The sequence below is a fragment of the Anguilla anguilla genome, chromosome 15, assembly GCF_013347855.1.
Source record: "Anguilla anguilla isolate fAngAng1 chromosome 15, fAngAng1.pri, whole genome shotgun sequence".
Classification (NCBI taxonomy): domain Eukaryota; kingdom Metazoa; phylum Chordata; class Actinopteri; order Anguilliformes; family Anguillidae; genus Anguilla; species Anguilla anguilla.
The window spans coordinates 14,484,893-14,508,482 of NC_049215.1; the positions used below are offsets into that span (position 1 = coordinate 14,484,893).

At 48.9% G+C, this 23,590-nt stretch overlaps 1 protein-coding gene across 3 annotated transcripts in view; it reads right to left on the reverse strand.

The window, feature by feature from the left end:
- The window catches only part of LOC118214550 (protein diaphanous homolog 3-like), a 334,802-nt gene that overhangs the window by 231,937 nt on the left and 79,275 nt on the right, over positions 1 to 23,590 (reverse strand). For all 3 annotated transcript variants that reach the window (XM_035394600.1, XM_035394601.1, XM_035394599.1), the window contains one exon: positions 19,714 to 19,844. In XM_035394600.1, coding sequence (XP_035250491.1) covers positions 19,714 to 19,844 — 131 coding nt within the window. The remainder of the gene's footprint in view (positions 1 to 19,713; positions 19,845 to 23,590) is intronic.

Sequence of the window (23,590 nt, forward strand, 5' to 3'; positions counted from 1 at the left end):
TGTATTACAGCCCGGAACATTCGCTGCGAAAGGATCAATTTACATCAATCACCTTCATAAAAACAGAGCAGAGTAAAATAGAATACGCTATTGTCCATTAAACATAATGGACTTTTTCTCTGCAGCCATGCTTCAGACCTTGAGCAAAGCAGCATTTCTATATCAAATCTTTCCTTTTAAATTGGTTAAAATAGCTATAGATTTAGTTAATAAGCAACAGTTCCAAGAGGAAGCCAGAATGCATGTTGGGGCATTCAGCATCAGAACTCTTCATTTAAATGCATGAGGACTTGATGAATAACTGAGAAAAAACTTTGACCTGAACTTCAGAACTTTTAAATAACTTTTTTTAACTTAAAAATGTCTTGCAACTTTCAAGGTGGAACAACTTAATTGGCTGATTTCAATAAATGACCAGAATTTTCACAGTATGAACTCTGTACTTCACTATTACATAAAAATCTAATTGCTTCATTTTACCAGAGCTGATTCAATTCTGACTGGCTCACTCACTCAATCACTCTCCTCACATACACACACCACACACACACACACACAAACACACACCAGAAGAGCGTCAGTAAAAGTGAATCAGTGAAGATGACGGTGGAATAAACAGCGGCGTTAATGTGAGAGAGCTGGAGAGTTCCTCTGGCTGACGCGGAGCAGAAACGCGTAGCAGAAACGCGAGCTGAAAGAGGAGCCTGTTTGCAGCGCTTACGCTGAGCGCATCAGCACCCGTTCGCCACAAAGAGCCGAGGCGCTAAAGACAGGAAACGGCTCGGAAACGCACCCGCGGATGATATCCCGCTCCAGGCGGCAGGCAGCATCACACGCAGACAGCAGTGCCGCAGACCGGGGAACAAAACCAGGAAAAACATAAAAATAAACACCTTAAACTGTTACAACTGTTACGCAACCCGCAACAAAAAGCGCGATGATTCATAACTTTTCTTTCCTTTCCTCGTGAGTAGCTGCAGCCCCCGGGCGGTAAAAGGAAAAGGATGCCCTTGTGCGGCGCTGCGTCTGGCACCTGGAAGCCCGCGTCTATTATTAGCCTCGCAGGGGAAGGGCCCATAAATAACCCAGCCCTGCCAGGAGAGGCCCTGCGTAGGGAGCTGTTGTTCCAGCAGACGCAAGCCGCTCCCCGAGGTTTAATGGGGCGTCGCTGTTTCCCATCAGGATTCCCGTCACCAGGATCCTGGGAGCACTCTGGAGACGGCAGAGGTGCAGCGCGGTCATGGAGAGCCAGGGGGGAAAGGGTTAAACGCTATCGGTGTACAAAAGGCTGCCCTGCGTTTGTGTTCCCAACACACTGCAGGTCAGGCAAGAGAAACTTCAGCTCTGCTGCTAAACAGAGGCCTGCTGTACCACAGAGCAGCATCTTAATACCGTCTGTGAGATCAACTACTGCTGTACCACAGAGCAGCATCTTAATACCGTCTGTGAGATCAACTACTGCTGTACCACAGAGCAGCATCTTAATACCGTCTGTGAGATCAACTACTGCTGTACCACAGAGCAGCATCTTAATACCGTCTGTGAGATCAACTACTGCTGTACCACAGAGCAGCATCTTAATACCGTCTGTGAGATCAACTACTGCTGTACCACAGAGCAGCATCTTAATACCGTCTGTGAGATCAACTACTGCTGTACCACAGAGCAGCATCTTAATACCGTCTGTGAGATCAACTACTGCTGTACCACAGAGCAGCATCTTAATACCGTCTGTGAGATCAACTACTGCTGTACCACAGAGCAGCATCTTAATACCGTCTGTGAGATCAACTACTGCTGTACCACAGAGCAGCATCTTAATACCGTCTGTGAGATCAACTACTGCTGTACCACAGAGCAGCATCTTAATACCGTCTGTGAGATCAACTACTGCTGTACCACAGAGCAGCATCTTAATACCGTCTGTGAGATCAACTACTGCTGTACCACAGAGCAGCGGTTTAATACTACTGTATCTGTGAGATCATGTCTACCATAAAGACAGCACTTTCACTTCCCATGCGCTCAAAACTGCTCTTCCAACTGCAGCCCAGGACATAACTGTGAGCTGGATTCCTTTCTGCAGGCTGCAAATGAGCACACTCGTCTCATCTGAATAGCTGTGTGAAAGTCAAGGAACTGGGCCTGTAGCTCAGGTGTCAGGTTCACATTCCAGATGGGGCACTAGCTTTGTACTGTACTCCTGAGCAAAGGTACTTCAGCTGAATTTCACCAGTCACAGTATCCAACTGCATGAATGGATAGTGTGTTTAAAAAACAGTCAAGGGTATTTCAGAGCAACTTATTAATGACACACAGTCATTTCAGAAACAGGCATCAGGCACTGGGGTTTTCCTGTGCGGCAGTCTATCTGGCCCACAATGCATCACTTACTGAGGAAAACACATTCGTATCCTCATTCTTATTCACTGTCGAAATGGAGACGCAGAAACCCAGGACGGCTTTCAGAAAGTGCCGGGGCGCGACTGTGGCATGTGACTAACGCAGAGACGGGAGGCGTCTTTCAATGAAAGCGTTCATCAGCCACACAGTCTAACTAGGCCAGTGTAGACTGCAAAGAGACTCCTGCTTCCGTCAGACAGGACCGTCGACTTCACCTGACAAGTAAACTGCGATTAGCCCCGACTCATTTAAGCTGAGCTCCTAGCTGCAGGTAGGGAATTCAATCCCCTCTTTTTGCTTTATTGTAAGCAGCGGATAAAGACGCTTAAAGAGCGCGACTCCTGGAGGAGAGCCTCCCGAGACGCAGCGTTTGTCGAAAGGCACCTAAACTGTCATTAGACGCACGGCATCGCTGACGCATTAGCATAATTCGCTGGGAAAAACAAAAAGCGCGCATCACAGCATTTAGCGATAGCGCGGGCTTCAATCGCGGGAGAAAGGGAGGAAGTGGAGCGGGAGCCAGCTCTGGAGACTCGTGACAGCGTCGTTTCTGAAGTGCCGCGGGTTTTACGCATTCTCTTTGCGAGCCACAAGATCACTTCAATAAATAACGCTTGGCAGTGGAGCCTAGGCGACTTTGGGGGGGGGAGTACACGGGGTTCAGACTGACAGTTTCCCCACTGATGTGCCTTTAAAGGAGAAAACAGCCACACAACTTTCTTCTGAGTCTCTCGTGTCTCATGACTATCACGGAAAAACGCACTGCGGACTCATTCTAAATCATTTAGGGACTGAAAATTAAATCTGAACCACACATTTCTTTCTTTTTATTTTTTTTTAAAGTCAACCCTCAAGAAGAAAGCAATCAAAACAAGTAAAAATAAATGAATACTTCACCATCGATTGAATCATGTGACAAACAAATGATATGTCATGTCCCTCGTTGTGTAATGTAAGAGTTTAAACGTGGTAAATTACCCACACAAATAGAGCCTAAAAGTATCTTCCCCCTTCCCCCCGTGACTGAGCTCTGCAGTGCTAGAGCCCCTCTCAGCCCCTCCATTCTGTTCCCAGCCCACTGCCACACCTGCACTTCTCTCTTAAACTCCACAGCCCAGACAGGAGAAAACTGCAGTCTGAAGCAGCCAGTCCTGATTGCTATGAATCAATGGCTGATTGTTATTATAATCATTACTTTAATTATTAACAATAACTGGAACATTAACTTTATACACTATTTTGAAATGCAGTTTTCATACAGGCCCTCAAAGCTCTCTCCAGGCAGGATAAGTTGGTTACACACACCAGGTACATTTTCAGGAGAGAAAGTTTGAGAAAGTGCACGTTTACCTGTGTGGCAGATACAAGATGTTTCGTTTGGACTGCTTCGGCCCGGCCTGACATGCCCAATGAGGAAACCGGAGAGCCGAAATGGCCGGAGCCGTGATGGGCAGCGCACACTGCACAATGGCTCCACGTCCCCTTAAGACTGCAGCCAGGGGAGCCGCAGCTCCAGTCGCCTCCACGCGTCCTCCTCACCTCACCCCGCGGCTCAGAAACAGCAGCGGGCTCAACCGGCACAATTCATCATTACATTCTCAATTAGCGCCTGAGCTGTTCTCCCCCCGGTTTTTATTGGGGATGCGGCGGGACGAGGGCGCGGCCATGGAGCGGGAATTAAACGCAGCTGGACGGGGTCCAGTCCGGATCAATGAAGTCAGCGAGCGGCGGCGGGCCCGGCAGCCCAATTATGTGGAACACCAGGAGCGTGCCGCCCGTCCCGGGGAAGCGCTAACGGCCCGCCGCGCGCGGCTCCCTGTCCTGACTGCAATAACAGCGAGGAGGCGGAGGAGGGGGCGGCGGCGCGGGCCCGGGCTCCCTTCATTTAGACTCCTCAATCAATGCCAGTTAGGCCCGCGGCCTGGAGCCCCCGCCGCCTGTCAATAAGCCCCCTCCCCGCTCGGACAGAGAAATTCCAGGCGCCTAATTCTGCAAAATGTCAAAATATGCTCGCGCTTAATGTGGCAAATTAAGGGCCTGTCGGAGGGCCACGCGGCCGGACCCGATCGATGCCGTCGCCATTCTGCACATATTCATAATCATAACCGCCCGGGTGAGATAATCACATCACGCTCTTCAGTAAGATAATGAAAGAAAGCCAGAAGGAACTTTTACTCCAGCCGGCAGGCAAAGAAAAGGATTCCATGACCTGGGCCTGATCTGACGGCAGTGGAATAAGCTGACGGTGGAAAATGGCACGCGCTACTCCGTGTATATATATATATATATATATATATATATACTTTTATATTTTGAAATGTATATATTTGCATAAAGGGTTATACTCTGGATATGGGAGACATCCTAAGGACAAGGGAGAGGGCAGAGAATATCACAGGCGTGATGCAGGGTGAAATGCGTTTCTCGTGGTTTAGGAGGCTAACAGAAAGCCAGCAGTGTTTATAGGTCCACTGGGACTTGACCGTATGAGTCTGTATAAAAGCTGGCCTGCTGAGCGGCTGCTGGCCTCTTCTGAACGTAGCCAGTCTTTAGACTTTACATCTGTGTGCCTGTGTTTCTAATCTTAAGGCCTGCAATACGAGCTCAGCACATTTCTTCCTAATATGTATGTTTCTTGTACTTGACACCAAGAGTTCAGTACTCTATATCAGAATACCTGAAAATAGATTGGCAACAGACTGGCAATTTTTCTATTATTATCATGTGTGTCTGTGGTGACATTTTGCAGCTAACAGAGGTGAAAAATGTGACTGTTGTGGGCCTAAATTTAAACTGTGCTATCAGAATATTATATTCGGAGGACTGGTGTGACAAACAATTTGCTCAGGTGTGACTGTCAGTTTTTTTTTTTTCTCCAATTTTTTTTTATTCATGCAACCTATGCTACTTAGACAAACTACCACGATTCTTTCCCCTGTAACCATTCTAACCAAACAAACATAAGCTTCACTTTAGTAAGCGTTACGCTGCTTTAAGATTTGCTAAAATCTGTCCTTTCACCGACACCTGCCAAGCGAGCTAGCATTCCCTAAACCAACTAAAGTTAGCAAACTGAATCAGCCTTTTCTCAAGACTAATAAAATGAAATGACCAATCACATATTTTTTAGCTAAAAAAATAAATACACTTATTTATTATATGTTCACAAGACGCGACCCCGTCGCCCAGCAGCAAAGCTGATCGAGACATCCAAACCAGCAAAGGTAAGCCATACACCTTTCGCAAACAGTAGCTAAAATAATTGTCCTGGTTAAGGTACGAGACTAGCAAAACTTAGGCTAATGTGTGTACTGCAAACAATGTGGAGTGAAGATTGCGTTTAAAATCCAGTTTGCGACACCACGGTAAAGACAGCTTACATTTTGCTATTCAAATTCAGTCATTTATAAAATATTTTCCTAATACCAAATATTTGGAAATGACTTGCATTCTGAATAGCATGATTTGTGAAGGTGATTTTTTTTATTTCAGTTCTAGTACACTTGTTTTCAAAGTCTCGTAATTCCATGATTTAGCTACCAAGAGATTTCGGCACAGTTGCATTTTGCTGAGGGTGATTTTTGAATTCCTTAATAACTTTTATTGTATCTATCTCGCCATCATCCGTACATTGACAAATAATACCAACAACGTCCAGAAATCCTTTATTCAGCACACATTCACTCAAAAACGGAAAGACGAAGGTATCTGAAACGACATGAAAAGAATAGTGTTTGTAAAAGATGAAAGGTCAGTTGCGTTAAAACCAGCACCAGGAATAATTACCACTCAAACCAACGAACGCCCACCTCGTGTGACTTGGAAATGATATAATGGAGAGTTCTTTGAGTTTCATGCAGGGAACTGGTTACATAGGGATACAGGAGCTATGCTGAATTCATTTGTATTGAGTAGGCTAATTATTCCCAGCAAGTTCTACGGTGCTATGGTGACACACTGACCTCAATCATGTGGAAAAAGAGGACCCCAAGCAAAATCCTTCACAAGCTTTTACTAATTTGTGAAACCTTTAATTAATTTTAAATTATTTTTCTAATAAACTACATTCTACAACTCATTATGGACTTCAAATATGCTATTCAATGTAATGTTGCTACTTATCAAAACATATAATGACCTCCGCCCAACTGTAAGAGGACCTTTTGTAAACACAACCCTTGGCTTATTTGTGAAACGTAATGATTTCAAAATTATTTTTCTAATAAACTGTACATTTAATATTCATTATGAGCCTGTAAGGAGATATTCAGAAGCCTACTGCTCATTAACCAAACTATAATGACTTCAATCCAAGTGTTCCTGGAAGAGGATCCCTTGTGCTTACATTCAGAACTTTTTTTAACAGTAATTTTCAAAAGACATGCACTACTGCTCAATGCGCTACTGCTCAATTTTGGTGGGTGCCCCTAAATTATTTTGAGTGCTCTTTTTGGGTTTGGGAGCACCAGTACTACCAAGTAAAAAAGTTTTTGAGCTATGGTATGCATACTGTAGTTGTCATTCATAAAGACCATTTCACTGACAAAGCAGGTCTGCAGGAACACGAGAATCTTTAGCTCCGAAAGGAAGAGGAAAACAAGTTAGTTCCTACCAGCACTGCACCAAACAGGAATTAACCTGCAACAAACAGTAAATGTACTAATCAGAAAATAACCTGCCCTAGGCAGAAGGAAACCTGCACAGAACAGGAAATAAGCTGCACCAAAAAAGGAAAAAGGAAATACCCTTTACCAAGCATGGAGTAACCTGAACCAAGCAGACAAACTGCACCTGATAGGGACGAGCCTACAGCGACCTGGAAGTAACCTGCACTGAACAAAATGCAGCTTGCACCAAACCAGATCTTGCCTTTCAACAAAACTAAAACGGATGAATCCAGAACACATTTGCCTTTGTGACACGTTCTCTTTCCCTCACTACTACCCTTCTCCCACTCACGCACTCATTTTCTTGCTTCTTTTGCAGTCGCACTCTCAGTATGATGCCTTCTGAACTTCAGTGCTGTGCTAGCCATTCTTTCTTGGTGAGTCTAGTCCATTAACACACCTGTGCGCATAATTACCCAGCTCAAAGAGCCTACTTGGCATGATCCACAGTGCTAACAGGCCAGAGCCTGAATGCAGTGAAATGTGATACCAAGGCCCAAGCACACAGACGATTGCCTTTTCGCAACTGCCGACTGCTCAAAACGGTCTCTCCACAACGTAAACAGAAAAACTTCACAAACTAAAAGGAGGAATAAAAGGCCTCAACCTTGGAACAGGCCTACAGAAAGGCCCTGCAAAAACGCACCGTTCCGTACCCAGCGTTTGCCCAGCAGACAATGCCAGTGTCAAATGTCAGGGACGCGGGCTGGGGGAGCGGCGCGGGCTGGGGAGCGGCGCGGGCTGGGGGAGCGGCGCGGGCTGGGGGAGCGGCGCGGGTTGGGGAGCGGCGCGGGTTGGGGAGCGGCGCGGGCTGGGGGAGCGGAGCGGGCTGGGGGAGCGGCGTGGGCTGGGGGAGCGGAGCGGGCTGGGGGAGCGGCGCGGGCTGGGGGAGCGGCGCGGCGCGGGCTGGGGGAGCGGCGCGGGCTGGGGGAGCGGAGCGGGCTGGGGGAGCGGAGCGGGCTGGGGGAGCGGCGCGGGCTGGGGGAGCGGCGTGGGCTGGGGGAGCGGCGCGTCGCAGGCGAGCCCCTTGTTTTATTCAGCCGGCGCACGGAGCGAGCGACGTCGCACACTTCAGTCTTTTCTATTCATTTAGCCAGTTAGAAAAAGGCCTCGCTATTGTATATCTGACAAAATAACAGATCTGGGGCCTTAAACCTGAAGGTCAGTTTTAATATAATATCAAAAACCAATTTCCACTTGTTTGTCAGATCCATTTATCACATCCATTTAACACAATTAGGGCAGATAGCGGGCCTTCGGTCGGCGGCGTTGCGGGGAGCGGGGGGGTGATTAGCCGCGGCAGAGCCGCGAAGCCGCTGGGGACCCGGGCGCCACAAACTCTGAACTCCGGAGACGGAATTGCTTTCAGGCCCGTCCGCACTCCGCTCTGATGACAGCTTTAATAATGGATGGGAAACTGCAAAACCTCCCAAACAAAAGACGGTGACCCGTGGAAGAGAGGAAGAGTCCAGAGTCGAGATGCAGCCAGTCAGGCATAAAGGGGGGGAGGGTATTAAACAGCACAACCAACTCCAACACTAACTCAAGCATTTACAAACAGGCGCAAGGTCACACTGTCCAACGGCAACACTAACACAGAAGGGCATTACCCAATGAGAACACTAACACAGCAGGGCATTACCCAATGGCAACACTAACACAGCAGGGCATTACCCAATGAGAACACTAACACAGCAGGGCATTACCCAACGGCAACACTAACACAGCAGGGCATTACCCAATGAGAACACTAACACAGCAGGGCATTACCCAACAGCAGAGTACTACAATCCCAGACTGGTGTATTTTCTGTAGAATAGTACGAAGTAAAGATTAGCCTACACAGTACACAGTGAGTTAAACAAATACATTTCCACAATAAGTTATGAGTCTGGCGATTTGACATATTTCATATTGAAGATCACCACTGCCATCAGCAGATGCCTGAAAACACAGGAGGTCAAGGTTTTGTGATCTGCACTGCTAACCGTAAGAAACAGGAGCAAGGGGAACACTACTGCCAAACTGGTTACTGAAGAGTGGAGTGAGTGGGCGTTTTCATTTAGAAAAGATTGGCGACTACTAGATGCTGCGATTCCCAGGAATTCATGTAAAGAGCAGCAACCATTCTCCCAGGAGTGTTCCGCAGATCATTTTAGAAAAGCAATGCAAAACCAAAGGTCACACACTCACATGTGCATTTCAACAACAAGAAAAGAAAAGGACAAAATGAGAATCTGCATGTGTACAACACTTTATTTCAAAAGAGTAGGAAGGTGACAAAAAACATTTGAAAAAAGATTAGTAAAGTAAATCATGGTATATGCACAAGATAAAATCAGCATGCTTTATCAGATTTGGTTTAATTAGCTGCACTGTGAAACAGTAAGGTGCTGTTATGTCACAGAAACTGGCTTGATTGAGTCTAAGACTTTCCATAATTCTTTCTGTGTGACTGAGAGCCTGTTTTAGTGCCACACATAGAACAAAGCCGGAGGACTGCGGTCTGCATCAGCGATGTTCACTTGCACCCATCTCTTGGGTAAATACACCTGGGCGCGGGGGGCATCGGGGGCCATGCTGGCTGCTGGGGCTGGGGGCTGCTGGGGCGGAGGGCTGGGGGCTGCTGGGGCGGGGAGCTGGAGGCTGCCGGGTGGGGCAGAGAGCTGGGGGCTGCCGGGTGAGGCGGGGAGCTGGGAGCTGGGGGCTGCCGGGTGAGGCGGGGAGCTGGGGGCTGCTGGGTGAGGCGGGGAGCTGGGGGCTGCTGGGTGAGGCGGGGAGCTGGGGGCTGCTGGGTGAGGCGGGGAGCTGGGGGCTGCCGGGTGAGGCGGGGAGCTGGGGGCTGCTGGGTGAGGCGGGGAGCTGGGGGCTGCCGGGTGAGGCGGAGAGCTGGGGGCTGCCGGGTGAGGCGGAGAGCTGGGGGCTGCTGGGTGAGGCGGGGAGCTGGGGGCTGCTGGGTGAGGCGGGGAGCTGGGGGCTGCCGGGTGAGGCGGAGAGCTGGGGGCTGCTGGGTGAGGCGGGGAGCTGGGGGCTGCTGGGTGAGGCGGGGAGCTGGGGGCTGCTGGGTGAGGCGGGGAGCTGGGGGCTGCTGGGTGAGGCGGGGAGCTGGGGGCTGCCGGGTGAGGCGGGGAGCTGGGGGCTGCCGGGTGAGGCACGGTGCTCGGTCGGCTTCACGGCACGGCCCGTTTCCTCCGGCTTTATTACGGGAGACAGGCCTCCGCACTCCGCCCGAGTCTCCATGGCCACACTACCACGGCAACGGGCCGCAGTGGCCACGAACGTCTCCGGCATGGCTGCTCATTACGACGCCCGTCCTTTGGAGGAGCTGTGAAGCCCTCCTGACGGGGCTGTTTTTCAGGCAGGCCAATCGATCGACTCCAGCTCCAAAAAGGAAGGCCGTCAAAATTCCAAGCATTCCTCTCAGGTCTCTTTATGTGAACTTCCCATAGCGACGTCGGTCTTCCTGCCATAATTGGCACAGCACCTTTACCTTCTTCACTGAACTACAGCCAAACTACATCAGAAAGAAGGAGAACAATCTAAACTCCCCGAGCCACTCACACAGGTGTCCCTATGTCATTCTTCACATTCTCACACAGAAAATTGCACTTGCACTGCAGAAGTCTGGAAAGGGTTTTATTTAACTTTGTTTTTTTTTTTTTTACTTTTTGGCGGAAGCGATGTGGCATGAAAGGCAAAGCGACAGCCATGTTCACCTCCCCAAGACCAGAGCACCTCCCTGCTAGACTCTGGAGACTCCCCAAGACCAGAGCACCTCCCTGCTAGACTCTGGAGACTCCCCAAGACCAGAGCACCTCCCTGCTAGACTCTGGAGACTCCCCAAGACCAGAGAACCTCCCTGCTAGACTCTGGAGACTCCCCAAGACCAGAGCACCTCCCTGCTAGACTCTGGAGACTCCCCAAGACCAGAGCACCTCCCTGCTACCCCCGGGAGAAACGGCGGTCGCTGCGACCGCATCTCGAGCAGATGGCTCGCTCGCAAGCACCAGTCCGCCCGTTCGCCAAGAACTTTGCCCAGTAAAAACACAGCCCCTCCACCAGCCTGCTCATCTCTGATAGAACGGGCCCTGCCAGAAACTTCAGCCTCAACGCCGTTAACTGCACACACTCGTACATGAGAAAGACAGCCCAGGGCTCTCCTCATTCAGTAATTATACACAGTTAATACTGACCTTTCGCCACAATCCACTCACACTGTAATCTGGATTTGTCAAGGGTTCCGAAGTATGGGTTTGTTTTTGAGTCCGGGTGACCGGACCCCCACCGCCCCACACAACCACACCACCACGCACGCACGCACGCACACACGAGCACACACACATTTACATGCACACAAACGCTCGCGAACGCGGCTGTGAGCCGCGTCAGGAAGGACGCAGTGAATGAGGGCTTTCACATCCCCAATTTTCAAAGAGAACAAAAGCACAGTACAGTCGCCACCTTGGATAGCGCTAAAAGGTACCTGTGCTAAAATGAGAAAACCGGTTTGATGTCTAAAAGGGTGTCTGTGAGAGAACCTCAAAAAAAAGAAAATGTGCTTTTCTGTCCTCAGATTCAGCTCTCCCACAAATTGCTCTCCGCTCTCAGAGCCATTTTTCCCTCGTTCCCCGGGCAGTAAAAACGGGGCGTGTGACGCAGGGCGCGCTCGGGAGGTATACACCGCACCGGTAACGCACCGCTTCGCCGTGTCTGGACGCACACAGACGGGATTTAACGCCCCCGCCCCCCACCCTCTCCCTCTCAGTGTCCACCGCCAGGCCCAAGCCTTACAATTAACAGCGCAGCTTAAAAAGACACTTCAACTCTCATTTTTAAACAAAACAAAAAAGAGTTAATAGGATATTTACCCCTCAAGCTACAAAATCGGTTCACTGAAGAACAAATGCAGGGGACTTGAAAAGAGATTAAACAGATCTGTCTGCGTTCAGGCTACCGCTCGCTTTGCCACAAACCGGCAGCGAGTCTGTCGCTACTCAAAGCGAATATGAATTTCACAGAGTCGACGAGGGTAAACAGCGTTATTGACTGAGGTGGGTTTCCGCCATGGCCAATTGAGTGTCTGTGGAGTGATATTTCCATACTCACACAGAGCGTGCGCGTTTGATTTTTTCGTTTGCTTGTTTTTCCAATGCTTCGATCCCTGGTGTTAATGAAGCCATGGAAGCACTAAGAGCCATTCGATTTCTAGCCCCGAGAGAGAGGTCATTGGCAAACACATTCTTAATACATTCTGAACTGTATTTATGAATTAATAGCCTCACAACAGCCTTAGAAATGTATACTACCCAGACTGCAAATGGTTAAGACCAGATTCACATATTGCAAGATCCTTTTTGCAAAAGGAAAAACCCAACCAAAATATTTCAAACCTTAAAGCGCTTTCACAACCTCCAGTATACAACATAAAGAATCCAACTTTTTTTTCCCAAGGACCCATAGGAACTTTTTCTAAGAATTCTGAAACATCTAAAATACAATCTTAAAGAAGTAGGCCTAGTATTTTTTTTTTTTTAAAAAGAAGATCCAAAGCATTTATAAAAATGGGTTATATGTAGCTTGGCATCTCATGAGTAATGTAGGTTGATCTGGGGAAACATAAGGAAGAGAACAGTGACAGATGTAATTTCGTGATGATGGATCCCTTTAAGCCTCGCCAAGCACTGCAGAGAGAAAGCCTTGGGTGAAGAGAAACTTTGGCGCCTGAGTCACTGTGAGCTCTCAGCCCACATACTTTATCACTCCGAAACGGGCAAGCTGCTTTCCTTCACTTCACCAGCGAGCCCCGATACTCCGCAGATCTCCTGCTAAATAATAGCCTGTGTAGCAATAATATAATAATCTGCAGTGTGTGCAGCCGTTCCGGGGGAAAATCTTTCAGTGCGTGAAATATGATGCGTGAAGGGTTGAGACCATCCGCCCCCCCCCCCACCCGGTCACCCCCCCCCACAAACAAGTCTTCAAGGGCCCGCGGACCCCAGCAGCCACAGCCGAGCCAATTTCAGTGAAGGGTACACAGGACTTCTGCCCAGCCTTAGGCCTGCGATCGACATTTACCTCTGTGATTGCCTTTTCATCACACCAAGTGTCAAAGACAATTTTCACTGTCACACGGGCAACCGCAGCGGTGTTTATGAGGGGGGGAGGGGAGAGGGAGAGGGGGAGGGAGGAGGGAACGGGGAGACAGAGAGAGAGAGCGAGGCAGAGAGAGAGACGGCTAAAATGCAAGAAAGCGAGGAAGAGAAAAATGATAATGCTGTTGTGAAATTTCTCATCTGTAGGCTTTCAGAGCGGGGCAATGCCCAGCGGGTCTGTGGGAGACGGAGTTGCGGCTTTTATTGGCCCCCGGGGAAATTACGGGTTTTATATTCCGTCCCGAATTTCCGTGGGACGGAACACATCTGCTGTGAATTTTGACAAGAAGATAAAAAAGCGCAGGTAGAAAGGATGAGAGGGAGCGCTGCAGCAGTTAGCGGCGTGACGAACGGGCGCACTGGCCCCGCACGCCACTCACTTCACTCCCACCGCCAGAGAACCCGCACACTCAGGGGCTGATATATTCATCCATCATTAGTCACTGCTGCAGTAAGAGTGTAAATGTGCGCAATAGTACTAATACTGTGCACGGCACTGATCGCGTCTGAGATGATCCACGCGTGTGATGAACTGATTATATTTGTCCTGTATTAACACACAGTACTGTGCCTGAAGTGTACTGCACGCGCTGATGGGACAGTGCTGCGAGCTGGGCGTTCAGCACCGTGCGCTGTAAGCCATCTGAGCGCTGACAGAGCGGGCCGCCGTACGGGTCACAGACGCTCTGCCGCTCCTCCGCACAGATGGGTAAGCAACAGGAACGCGGGCTCCCAAACGGGGTTCCCCCACACTCCCGTCAACACCTCATCTCACGGGGGGGGGGGGGGGCGTGCTGTGCCAGCGTTTCCAGCGCCGCCGCCGAGCGGATCCCCCAATCACGCGCGGCCTAATTGGCTCTAAAGCGGCTGTAATAGCCGCGGTGTTTCAGCAGAATGAACGGCCTGCGCCGGAGCGCTCATCGCCGGACATAAAAATAAACGTAACGGCGTGCGAGGGTCCGCCGGGTCAAGATCGGGGTGCCGTAAGTCAGCCGAGGCCAAGCACACAGACTGCATTACCTCATACTGTCTGTCACCAGGGGTGTGTCTTTAGGGAGCTGGACTGCTCCCTGGTTCCCTCCTTTCTGACAAACTCCCTCCCGTTTCATAAATCTCTGCAGCGTTTCATTTGGTAGTCAATAGCAATAGCAGGCAGACGTGGCTTTTACAGAACGGACCTCGCAGTTGAAGTTTTAAATGGTGGCGCACAGTCTTTCTTTGTTTTCAAACGTATGGGATGAGATGTATGAAAGAAAATCCAGTCAGGCTCACAGTACCATAACATCAAATTGGCCAGGCTAATAGTACCATAAGGATATGAGCAGCCTGGTCAGACTCATAGTACCATAAGGATATGAGCAGCCTGGTCAGACTCACTGTTCTGTCAGGCATGGAATGTGGTCACCAGTGGAGTTCCCAGTGACATCACAGACACACACACACACACACACACACACACACACACACAGACCACCCCACTCTGAACTCATAACCTGTGGTTAAAATCAATCCCTGTGTGCCAGAGACTGCATTAGTGACCACATCCCAATGAAGGACAGAGTGTCCATGAGAATGCAGCCTACCTGTCGCAAGGCATTAGGCTTGAAGGATGGCAAATTTATAATTCACTCAAACACATATTTGCCTGATTGAAGTGGAAGGACATAAATCCAGGCTTAGTGATGGACCATCAGAAAGTCTGACCAGTTCCATCAATTACGCGGAGGACAAGCAGTAATATTTTAACCGTCTGCCTTCTGATTTTAACGAGACGAAAAAGACACAACCCACTTAATTCAGGCTTTAAGCACAACAAACGCCAGAGATGATGCAAATGCAAAATGGCAGAGGGGTGTAATTTTCTCCATACAGTCGGCAGCAGGTGGACTATGGACACGCACTGCGATCTCAGTTGGCCAATGAGGGAGCGTTTCATTCCTGTGCACTCAAAACAAACTGCCGGCTATCGTTACAGAAACCATACCACTGCCTCGGTTTCTGAAGCAACCGGCTTCCTGCCGCTATGTGTTCCTCTTCCTGTCCCCCGCCGGTCCTACGGTACAGATATCCGGGGGGGGGGGCTCAGACACACTCGTCTTTTTAACTAGCGGAGAAAGCGCCATACTGTTAAGAGGAGGTGGTGACGTGTGGGAGGGTGTTATGGTGGCCATTCCAACAGCCATTATGCTAAACTGTGTTTCTGCCGCTCCGTGCTTCTTCCCCCAGTCTGGTGCCAGTCTAGCACACTTGCATATTCTGAGCCTGAGAATGACTTCCACAGGGAAGAACCCACAATGGCACATATGAAGAGACACACTTTGAGCACAAATGGTGTGAACATGTTTTCTGAATAGAGAAGGATATTAAACGCCTTCTCTATTCGCTGACGGCCAGAACAAACAGGGATTATTACAGATATTACATACGACATACAAACGTTTTCAAAGCGCTCATGAGAAGTGTGCTGCGAACCCTGGCCATTAAACTGGGGACAGAGGTGGGGGCGGGGGGGCAAAAGAGCCACTCTCTAGCCAGCCACCCCCTCATAATGGCTTCTTAAAAATCATTAGCAAAAGCCCCAGGTACAAACAGCATAACCTTCATCTTCTGAAGGAGTTAAACGCTCAGCCTCACTCTGCTCTCAAGGAGGAAGTGAAAGGGTCTTTTTCCAGAACATTCCGGCTTGGTGAAAGAACGCAGTGTAATGCTCATTAGCGACAGAGCTACTGCATTATACTTTCCTTTTATAATACAACAGATTTGATTACTGACTCAAGTCAGAATTAAAACTTTAATACTATAAGATACTGTAATTTCCCACCAGAGGTCTTTTTTTAAAATCCTTGAACTGGCAATATAAAAATCAGAACTGCGATTAAAGTCTTAAAAAATAAAATTATGAAGAATACGAAACATTGTTGATCCAAGACACCCAAGTAATACAACACAGTGACCATAGCTGAATACTTCCAGTCTCTGCCGTTTTTAATAGGGTGAGAGGACATAGCTGTGGAATGTCTCATCTTTTACGGGATAAGAAACTGGATATATTCAGTGCCAGAGCATCAAGTTTCCTACAGCTAGTAGTGAACACTGAAGTCACCAGACTGAACAGTCATGTAATTTGGTGTAATGATCTACAGGACACTGCATGTTATACTTAAAGGGATGTTTCACTTAGGTATAACAAGTAATTTTGTGGAACTTGCCCCATTGTATTTGCATAGAGTAAATATGGGCACCATCAGCTGTCCCTGCTGACCGTCAATGGCATCGCCATTCCTCCCTGTCTGGCTCCCAAATCACCCCATTCATTTTCGGGACCTCGCCAAAATTAATAGTTTTAAAGCGCAAACTAACTACAGACGATAATACATCGATAAAAGAGAGGACTAATGTTGAAAGGTCTGTCGAACAATCGGCTTTTTTTTGTTTTTTTATCTAATGCATTTTCAAAGTTTTGTTGCTTTATAAAAAAAGAACTGTGTGACTGTGATTATTTTGAAGAAAACTGTTTTATTCTTTTACATACTTGTGATGAAGTGCAGGGTAGCAACAAGGTAACACGCTGACGTGGAGAGTTCTGATACCTTGGGAAATGTGCGTGAAGCCATTTTGTGACTAATGTTGCGAGGACTGTGTGTTTTGAAGAGCGAGTGCACTCTGTTTGAGGGGTGAGATTCCCCCAGCGCCACAGCCTGCCAGTGCTATAAACATTTTCACATTGTAAACATTCTGTTCCGGCTGCGCGCTCTTACATCGGTGTCCTCAAAGCTGGCTGCGCACCAAAGGGAAATGAAGAGGGCCAGACTGCATTTAGAAATGCCATAATGCTTTTTCCCCTCCCTGAGAAACACTGACATTAATATGTGATACAATGAAGCAGATAATTTAAAGTTGCCTGCTCTACCCGATATTCTACTGAAGGACCCAGCGGTAATTTATACCAGCTGAGATGCAAAGAGAAAAAGCCAGGCTAGCTAAACTGAGTAGCAGCTTATCTAGCTTTGTTCTGGAGAATCACTCATGAGTATTAATAGGCGATTCAGCCCCTCTCTGGCTGTCATTAACCTGTAATCCAGAGAGCATCCAAAACAGCGTCAAGCCTTGGCTTGGACAACCCCAAGCTCTGCTATATGACCCGGTCACACTAACAACTAGGCTCCCGTATGTGATACAACATAGCTATCAAACGGTATGTTTCCTGTACATGTAGCTATATGCATTACTGCATTCCTCATTTTTATGTCTGTGGCAACAGTTTTACCTAAACCGATCTTCATACTGTATTAACGGATGCTGAGAGCGAGAGAATGCATTCTGTTTATAAATCATATTTGCTGCAACAGGCTCCATTCATTTGCGGAAACAAAATTTCCACCCCGGTCACATTTATAAAGATGCTACCTCACAATCTGACAACTAGTGGCATTCACTGTAATCTACTTCAGTCCGCAAAATGCATTTCCGGCCAAGGACAAAGGTCACAGTAAAAGGTTTCATCATCCAAAACAACTCCTTGTAGCACCAGTCATGAGCCAAAGCCTTGCTTATTATCAGTGCCAACGCTGACATACCAATTTAGCAGATTTGACACGCAAGCATCCCTAAACATGCACACGCGCACTCTCACACACTTGAGGAAGGTAAAAGGGATGCAATCCAAGGACGGCTGAAGGATGGCGGGTAAAGCAGATTGTGTGTAAGAGTTAGCCGCTGTCGTACGGGCGAGCCGTACTCCCATAGCCAGCGGGCCCCCTCTCTCAGCGGGAGCTACATTTAAAAACATGAAACCATCAAACGAAGGTAGTCACCGGAGCAAAATGTTTCATTATTTTAAAATTATTTATGACGACCCCCCCCCGCAGCCTGGTGTCGTGCTTGTGAGACAAGCTCAGGAAAACAGCGGGCTAATTGTGAGGAGAAGGATAAGGCGGCAGACAATTAAAAAAAGGTGAGCGAGAGAACCGCGGGCACCTCGTGCATCGCTAATGAATATTAATGAGGCCCAGCGTGCGATTCGCTCGCGCGGGGTGCTAGGGAAACGGTGGGGGTGGGTATTGGGATCGCATCATCCGTAAAGGTCAGGGGCCGTACGGTGGAGGGTGGAGAAAGTGCTGAGCTGAGCGGGGGACCTGAAAGGGGTGCTGGGTAGCGATATTCGCCATGAACCCCAGTGGAGGAGAGGGGCCAGAGAGTGCGGGGTAGATAATGTGGTGGGGCGGGGTTTTTCATAGCCCGATTTGCTTTCTAAACACATCGGCATATGCTATTACAGCTATTTTTGAAATAGCATAGGTTACGCGTGCGAGACAATTAGCTCAATTCAAGATAGCCAAAAATGCTATTTTTGAATAATCAATATAAATATTTGTTATTAAAATACTAATTGAACCTCAAATTACATTACTGTGAACAATACATGTCCTTAAATGGAATTTCATTGTGACGCACTGACAATTTTTTTTTACGTTAAAACTCACATTTCTCCAGCATTCTGTCAATAACAGTCAGACCCTGACGGTGCTGAAAACAGACTGATTTGGCTGAGCATTCCACTGTTTACGTTTATGGAGGTTTGGAACACTGGCCCGTGCGCAGCTTCACAACGGCTCTGACTGGATGATTTTACACGCCAAGACCAATTAGCATCATTGACTGCCACCAAGCAACAATGATGCTGATTCAAAAAATGTATAACGTTTAAAGATTAAAGTCCAAGTTCAGGGCTCTACACTAACATTTGTTCCAGGGAGCACACTTGCTCCTAAGTTGAAAAATTTAGGATGACACTAATGCATCCCCGTTAGTAGATGTACTCCTAAATTGTTTTTCCAGTTAGCACACATCGGTTTTCAGGAGCAAATTCTCCTCAAATGCGAGCACTGTAGAGCCCTGAAGTTATACTGGGACTTCCACCATCTATTGAAGGTATAACAGAAATGTCTGGCAACTCTTGAAAGTTTCACTTTGAACGTTAAGTTGAACAAGTAACATTAAAAATCAATTTTCATGAGTCAGTGCTATTAGCTTTTGCTAGTTATATCATATGGCATTGGAATTGCAATCAATAAAGACCAGTGCACACTATCTTGTAAATTTGACCACAGCCAATAAACTACACTTTCTGTGAGAAATGCATTGTGGAGCTCACACGCACACTGCTGTTAATCTAAAGCTCCATTTTGCCCTCCCTGCAACTGTAAGACCTCACGTGATGCATAAAATGTCATCTTAAAATTTTTTCAAAATGTGTTTTTGAAAAGGAAGCAAATGTGGTCAGTCGGTGATGAAAATGGATACTTCGGGGGGGGGGGACTATTAATAACATGGTATCCAGTGCAACCCCAGAATGGGGCAGGGTGAGGCTGGGGAAGGCGGGGCTACCTGGACTGACAGCTCATCGAGAGACACAGTGGGCACAGTGAAGGAGGGGAGGGCAGATGATGCAGGTAGAGGGCAGAGGTGGGGGATGTTCTGGGCGGGGTTACCTGACAGGGTTGCTGGTGAGCGAAACTCGCAGGGAGTCCAGGTAGGCCACCAGTCTCTCATCCACAATGCCGGATTTGAGCTCGCTCAGGAACTCCTGTGGGTGCACCTGATGACTGCTCTTCAGACCACCCTGAGAGAGAGAGAGATTTAAAACCCCCTTTTATTGGGACATTGTTCAACCACAGAAATTACTGTACTTCAAAATAAAAATAATAGACAAGCAACATAAAGAGAAAAACTAACCACAGGCAGAAAAGAGAATAGATAGAGAAAAGAGAGAGAGAGAGAGAGAGAGAGAGAGAGAGAGAGAGAGAGAGAGCGCGCAGTAATTAGACCTACAGTCTGAGGAGGAAAGGGAGCTGTGTGTAATTACAGGGCACCAGCAGGACAGCCAAGGCCGGGAGAGCCCCTCTTATTGGCCGTGAGCGGAGCTGGGCTGCGAGAGGGGCCGAACCCGCGCGAGGTCAGCGGGAAAAGGCTGCTCTGCCGCCGCCAGGCTTAGGAGAACACGCGCGCGCCGTGTCACTAATTGTCTCTGAGCTCGCCCCCCGCATTAAAGAGAAACACAAGCTCCCAGCCCGCCGGGGAGAGCGAGGGGAGCTGGATTCCCTGCTCCGGTAATCCCCGCTAACCCCCGAATCCCTCCCACACGCCAATCAAACCAGCAGGTAAGTGCGGCCGCTGAGGTCCAGGATAAACAACGGCGAGGATGTCTGACAGCTCAGAGGAAGAGCAGAGCAACCTCAACTTCCTCTTATTTAAATGCAGGTTTATGACCTTGCAGAACCCAAATAGGTCAATCCTGATGCGTATGAAGACAACTACAAGTACATACAAGTATAAAGACGTTCTGAGGGGTAGAAGATGGCGAACCACAGCAACGCTAACGCCATTTAGACGGGTGACGGCAAAGGCAAAAAGAAAAAAACAGCACAACAGCCTTCAAACGTGACCGGTCCGTAAACAAAGCCGACGGCGGACTTGGCCTTCCCGCCGCGGGCCGCCCTGGCACACAGCGCGTCACCCGCGCGACGCTTCCATCGCTTCTGAAAGGCTGGCCGGCCTTCGGGCGCGCAGGACGCGCGCTTTACGAGCCGCGTAAATCAGCCCGCTCCGCGCCGCGCCCCGGCCCGCACCACGTGCTCACAATCCCGCTCCTCTCGGTAAACGGGGGAAACGAGTTTTCAAAAAGGGCTTCATGAATCACAAAAAAGAGGACAGCGTTTCCCAGACTAATCGATGCGAGGCGCTGGAGGCCGGACACGGCGCTGTAACTCCTGTGAGAACGGGGGCGCAGCCGCAAAGCTGCAGGAGATGATGTGTCCTAACAAAGGGAGAAATGTAAAGCGGGAGGGATAACCCCGAGTAATCCTTACAGACACGGACACGGGCCTGCTCAGAGCTGCACGGCTCAGGTCCTCATGACGCTGCAAAAACCGCACACAATGACAGCTGGTCCTCGGCCTGCTGCACACAGACACGGGGGGGGGTAACTACTGACTGAGTTACTCAGTCAGTAACTCCCAAAAAGGTCTGGACTCATAAAACGGGCACTGAATCCTGGCCAAAGAGAAAAAGGCTGTTGTCAGTGGAGCGGTGTTATTACTATTAATAAACTGCATGAATTAAAGCGAGGTTGCCTGGGGGCCGCTGGGTGACAGAGGCGCAGGGTTTAAATGGAAATCAGGATCTTAAATTCTGGGCCAGGAGAGCTGCAGCATCAGTCAGTTCTGCTGGTTCACTATGTTCCAGCAATGCAGTGATTAATTCAAGTCACTGATTGGCAAAGGAGTCCACACACCTTGCTTCCAAGGTCTGCTATCACTGCTGAATTAAAGGAAATCACAGACTGCAGCCCAGCAGGCCCGGAGCCTCACATCCCTGAGGTTACTAATGAAATCACAGCCCAGGGCCTCCACATGCAGGAAAAACTGATTATAAAAAGCAAAAACATGTGCAGAGGACATGCTGAGCATTCTGATTTGCTGTGAAAGGCTTGTCCACACGAGTTACTTATTACTGAGCATTACGCGTACAAGTACCCTGCACTTCTACACATGCGCGCACACACACGCTCACGCACAAGTACACACACAAGTACCCACACACACATACACACACACACACGCTCACGTAGGTCCACACACAAACGCACGCACGCACGCACACACAAATGCACACACGCACAAACACACACACACACACACACACACACACACAAATGCACACACGCACAAACACACACACACACACACACACACACACACAGCTCTGCTCTGGTATGCGTGACCGGTGCGAGCAGACACATTTCTGAGAAGCACTCTAATCTGAGGAGGCGACGGGACGCATTTTTATTTTGGTGTTTTATTACTCGACCCAGCGGGGCGCTATGGCAGGCGTTTCGGGGAGCGGCCAAACAGACCTTCCTTAAGGGCAGACCTGAAGACTCCAGGCTGGGACAGCGCTCTGAGGACTCCCACCTGGAGCCATTTTAAGGACAAAACCCTCCCTGCAAACTCTGCATTTATACTCGTCTGAGGGGGGTGGGGCCAATGCTAATGAGAAAGGCGTGACAATAGGGCGGGGTCAGGTGAGCCTGGGGAAGAGCTGCTTGAGCCTGGCCAGGGGGCCGGGGGGGCCGGGGGAGCCAGGGGGCAGGGGGGTAAGTGCACCACCGTGAAACAGGCTCACAGCTCAGTCGCAGCAGCCTTTGATTTGAGTGCCTCTCTGATTACCAATGACAGTAGTAAATCAGGCCACGCGTACAGCAGTTAAGACTCTCTGGCTTGCCGTGTAAGTGTTTCATAAATATATTTTAACAACATCTTTGCTTTTATGACAACGAGGGCTTTTTTTTTTTATTTTTACAGAGTCATAAATATGCTTGCCACTAGCCAGCCACTGCAAACCCACGAAGGCTCACCCACGCAGCCAATCACCAGCATGCAGGACCTTCAGAGACTCGCCGGTAAACCAATCAGCCTTCAATTCCACCTCACATCAAAAGCAGAGACCGGGACCTAAATCATCTCCAAAGGAAGTGAGAATGCCGCCGATTATGGCTTTTTGAAACCCGTTTCTTTTAACGCCCTGCTCACTAATGCCTATACCCCTCACCGGAGAAGTGAATATCGCTGCCAGGGCACAGACGTTTCAGCGATTCCAAGCCTTACTTTAAGAGCATTAGTGTGGGGATAGGAGAGTTGTCATCTTGGACTGAAACCACTCAAAATACATTTGTGTGTGCTGCGTCTTTGGCTGGGCTAAGGCTCAATTCCTGAGCATTCATCCTGGGTTTACTAGCCCAAACTAAGCTTCGTCCAACACCACGGCCTGAAGCCCTCCCACCGCTTAAAGCACTGCATTCTCAATCTCCCACTGGCACCAATATAGCGCTTAGCGGTATGTGGCAGGTCTGCACAGCCATAGCCGATACTGGTGACTTAGCATCCGCTCAGCCTACTGGAACATTTATGCATGTGTGTATGGATAAGAGCCTCAGCCAAATGCCTGACCATGGAATATAAGTGTCAACGTAGGAGTGCCACACACGCACACACACGCATGCGCACGCACAAACACACACACACACACACGCACACACACGCATGCGCACACACACACACACACACGCACACACACGCACACACACGCATGCGCACGCACAAACACACACACACACACACGCACACACACACACACACACACACACACACACACACACACACACACACTGCTCTTTGGGTCAGCTGCACCAGATGGCAGATGACAGGCGGAGATGAAGCGTGCGCCGCGGTCGTAAAGACGCGGCTGGGCCTCCTCCCCCCAGGCACCGCGGTGTCATCATCAGGGCCACATCGCCCATGTCTCCCAGCA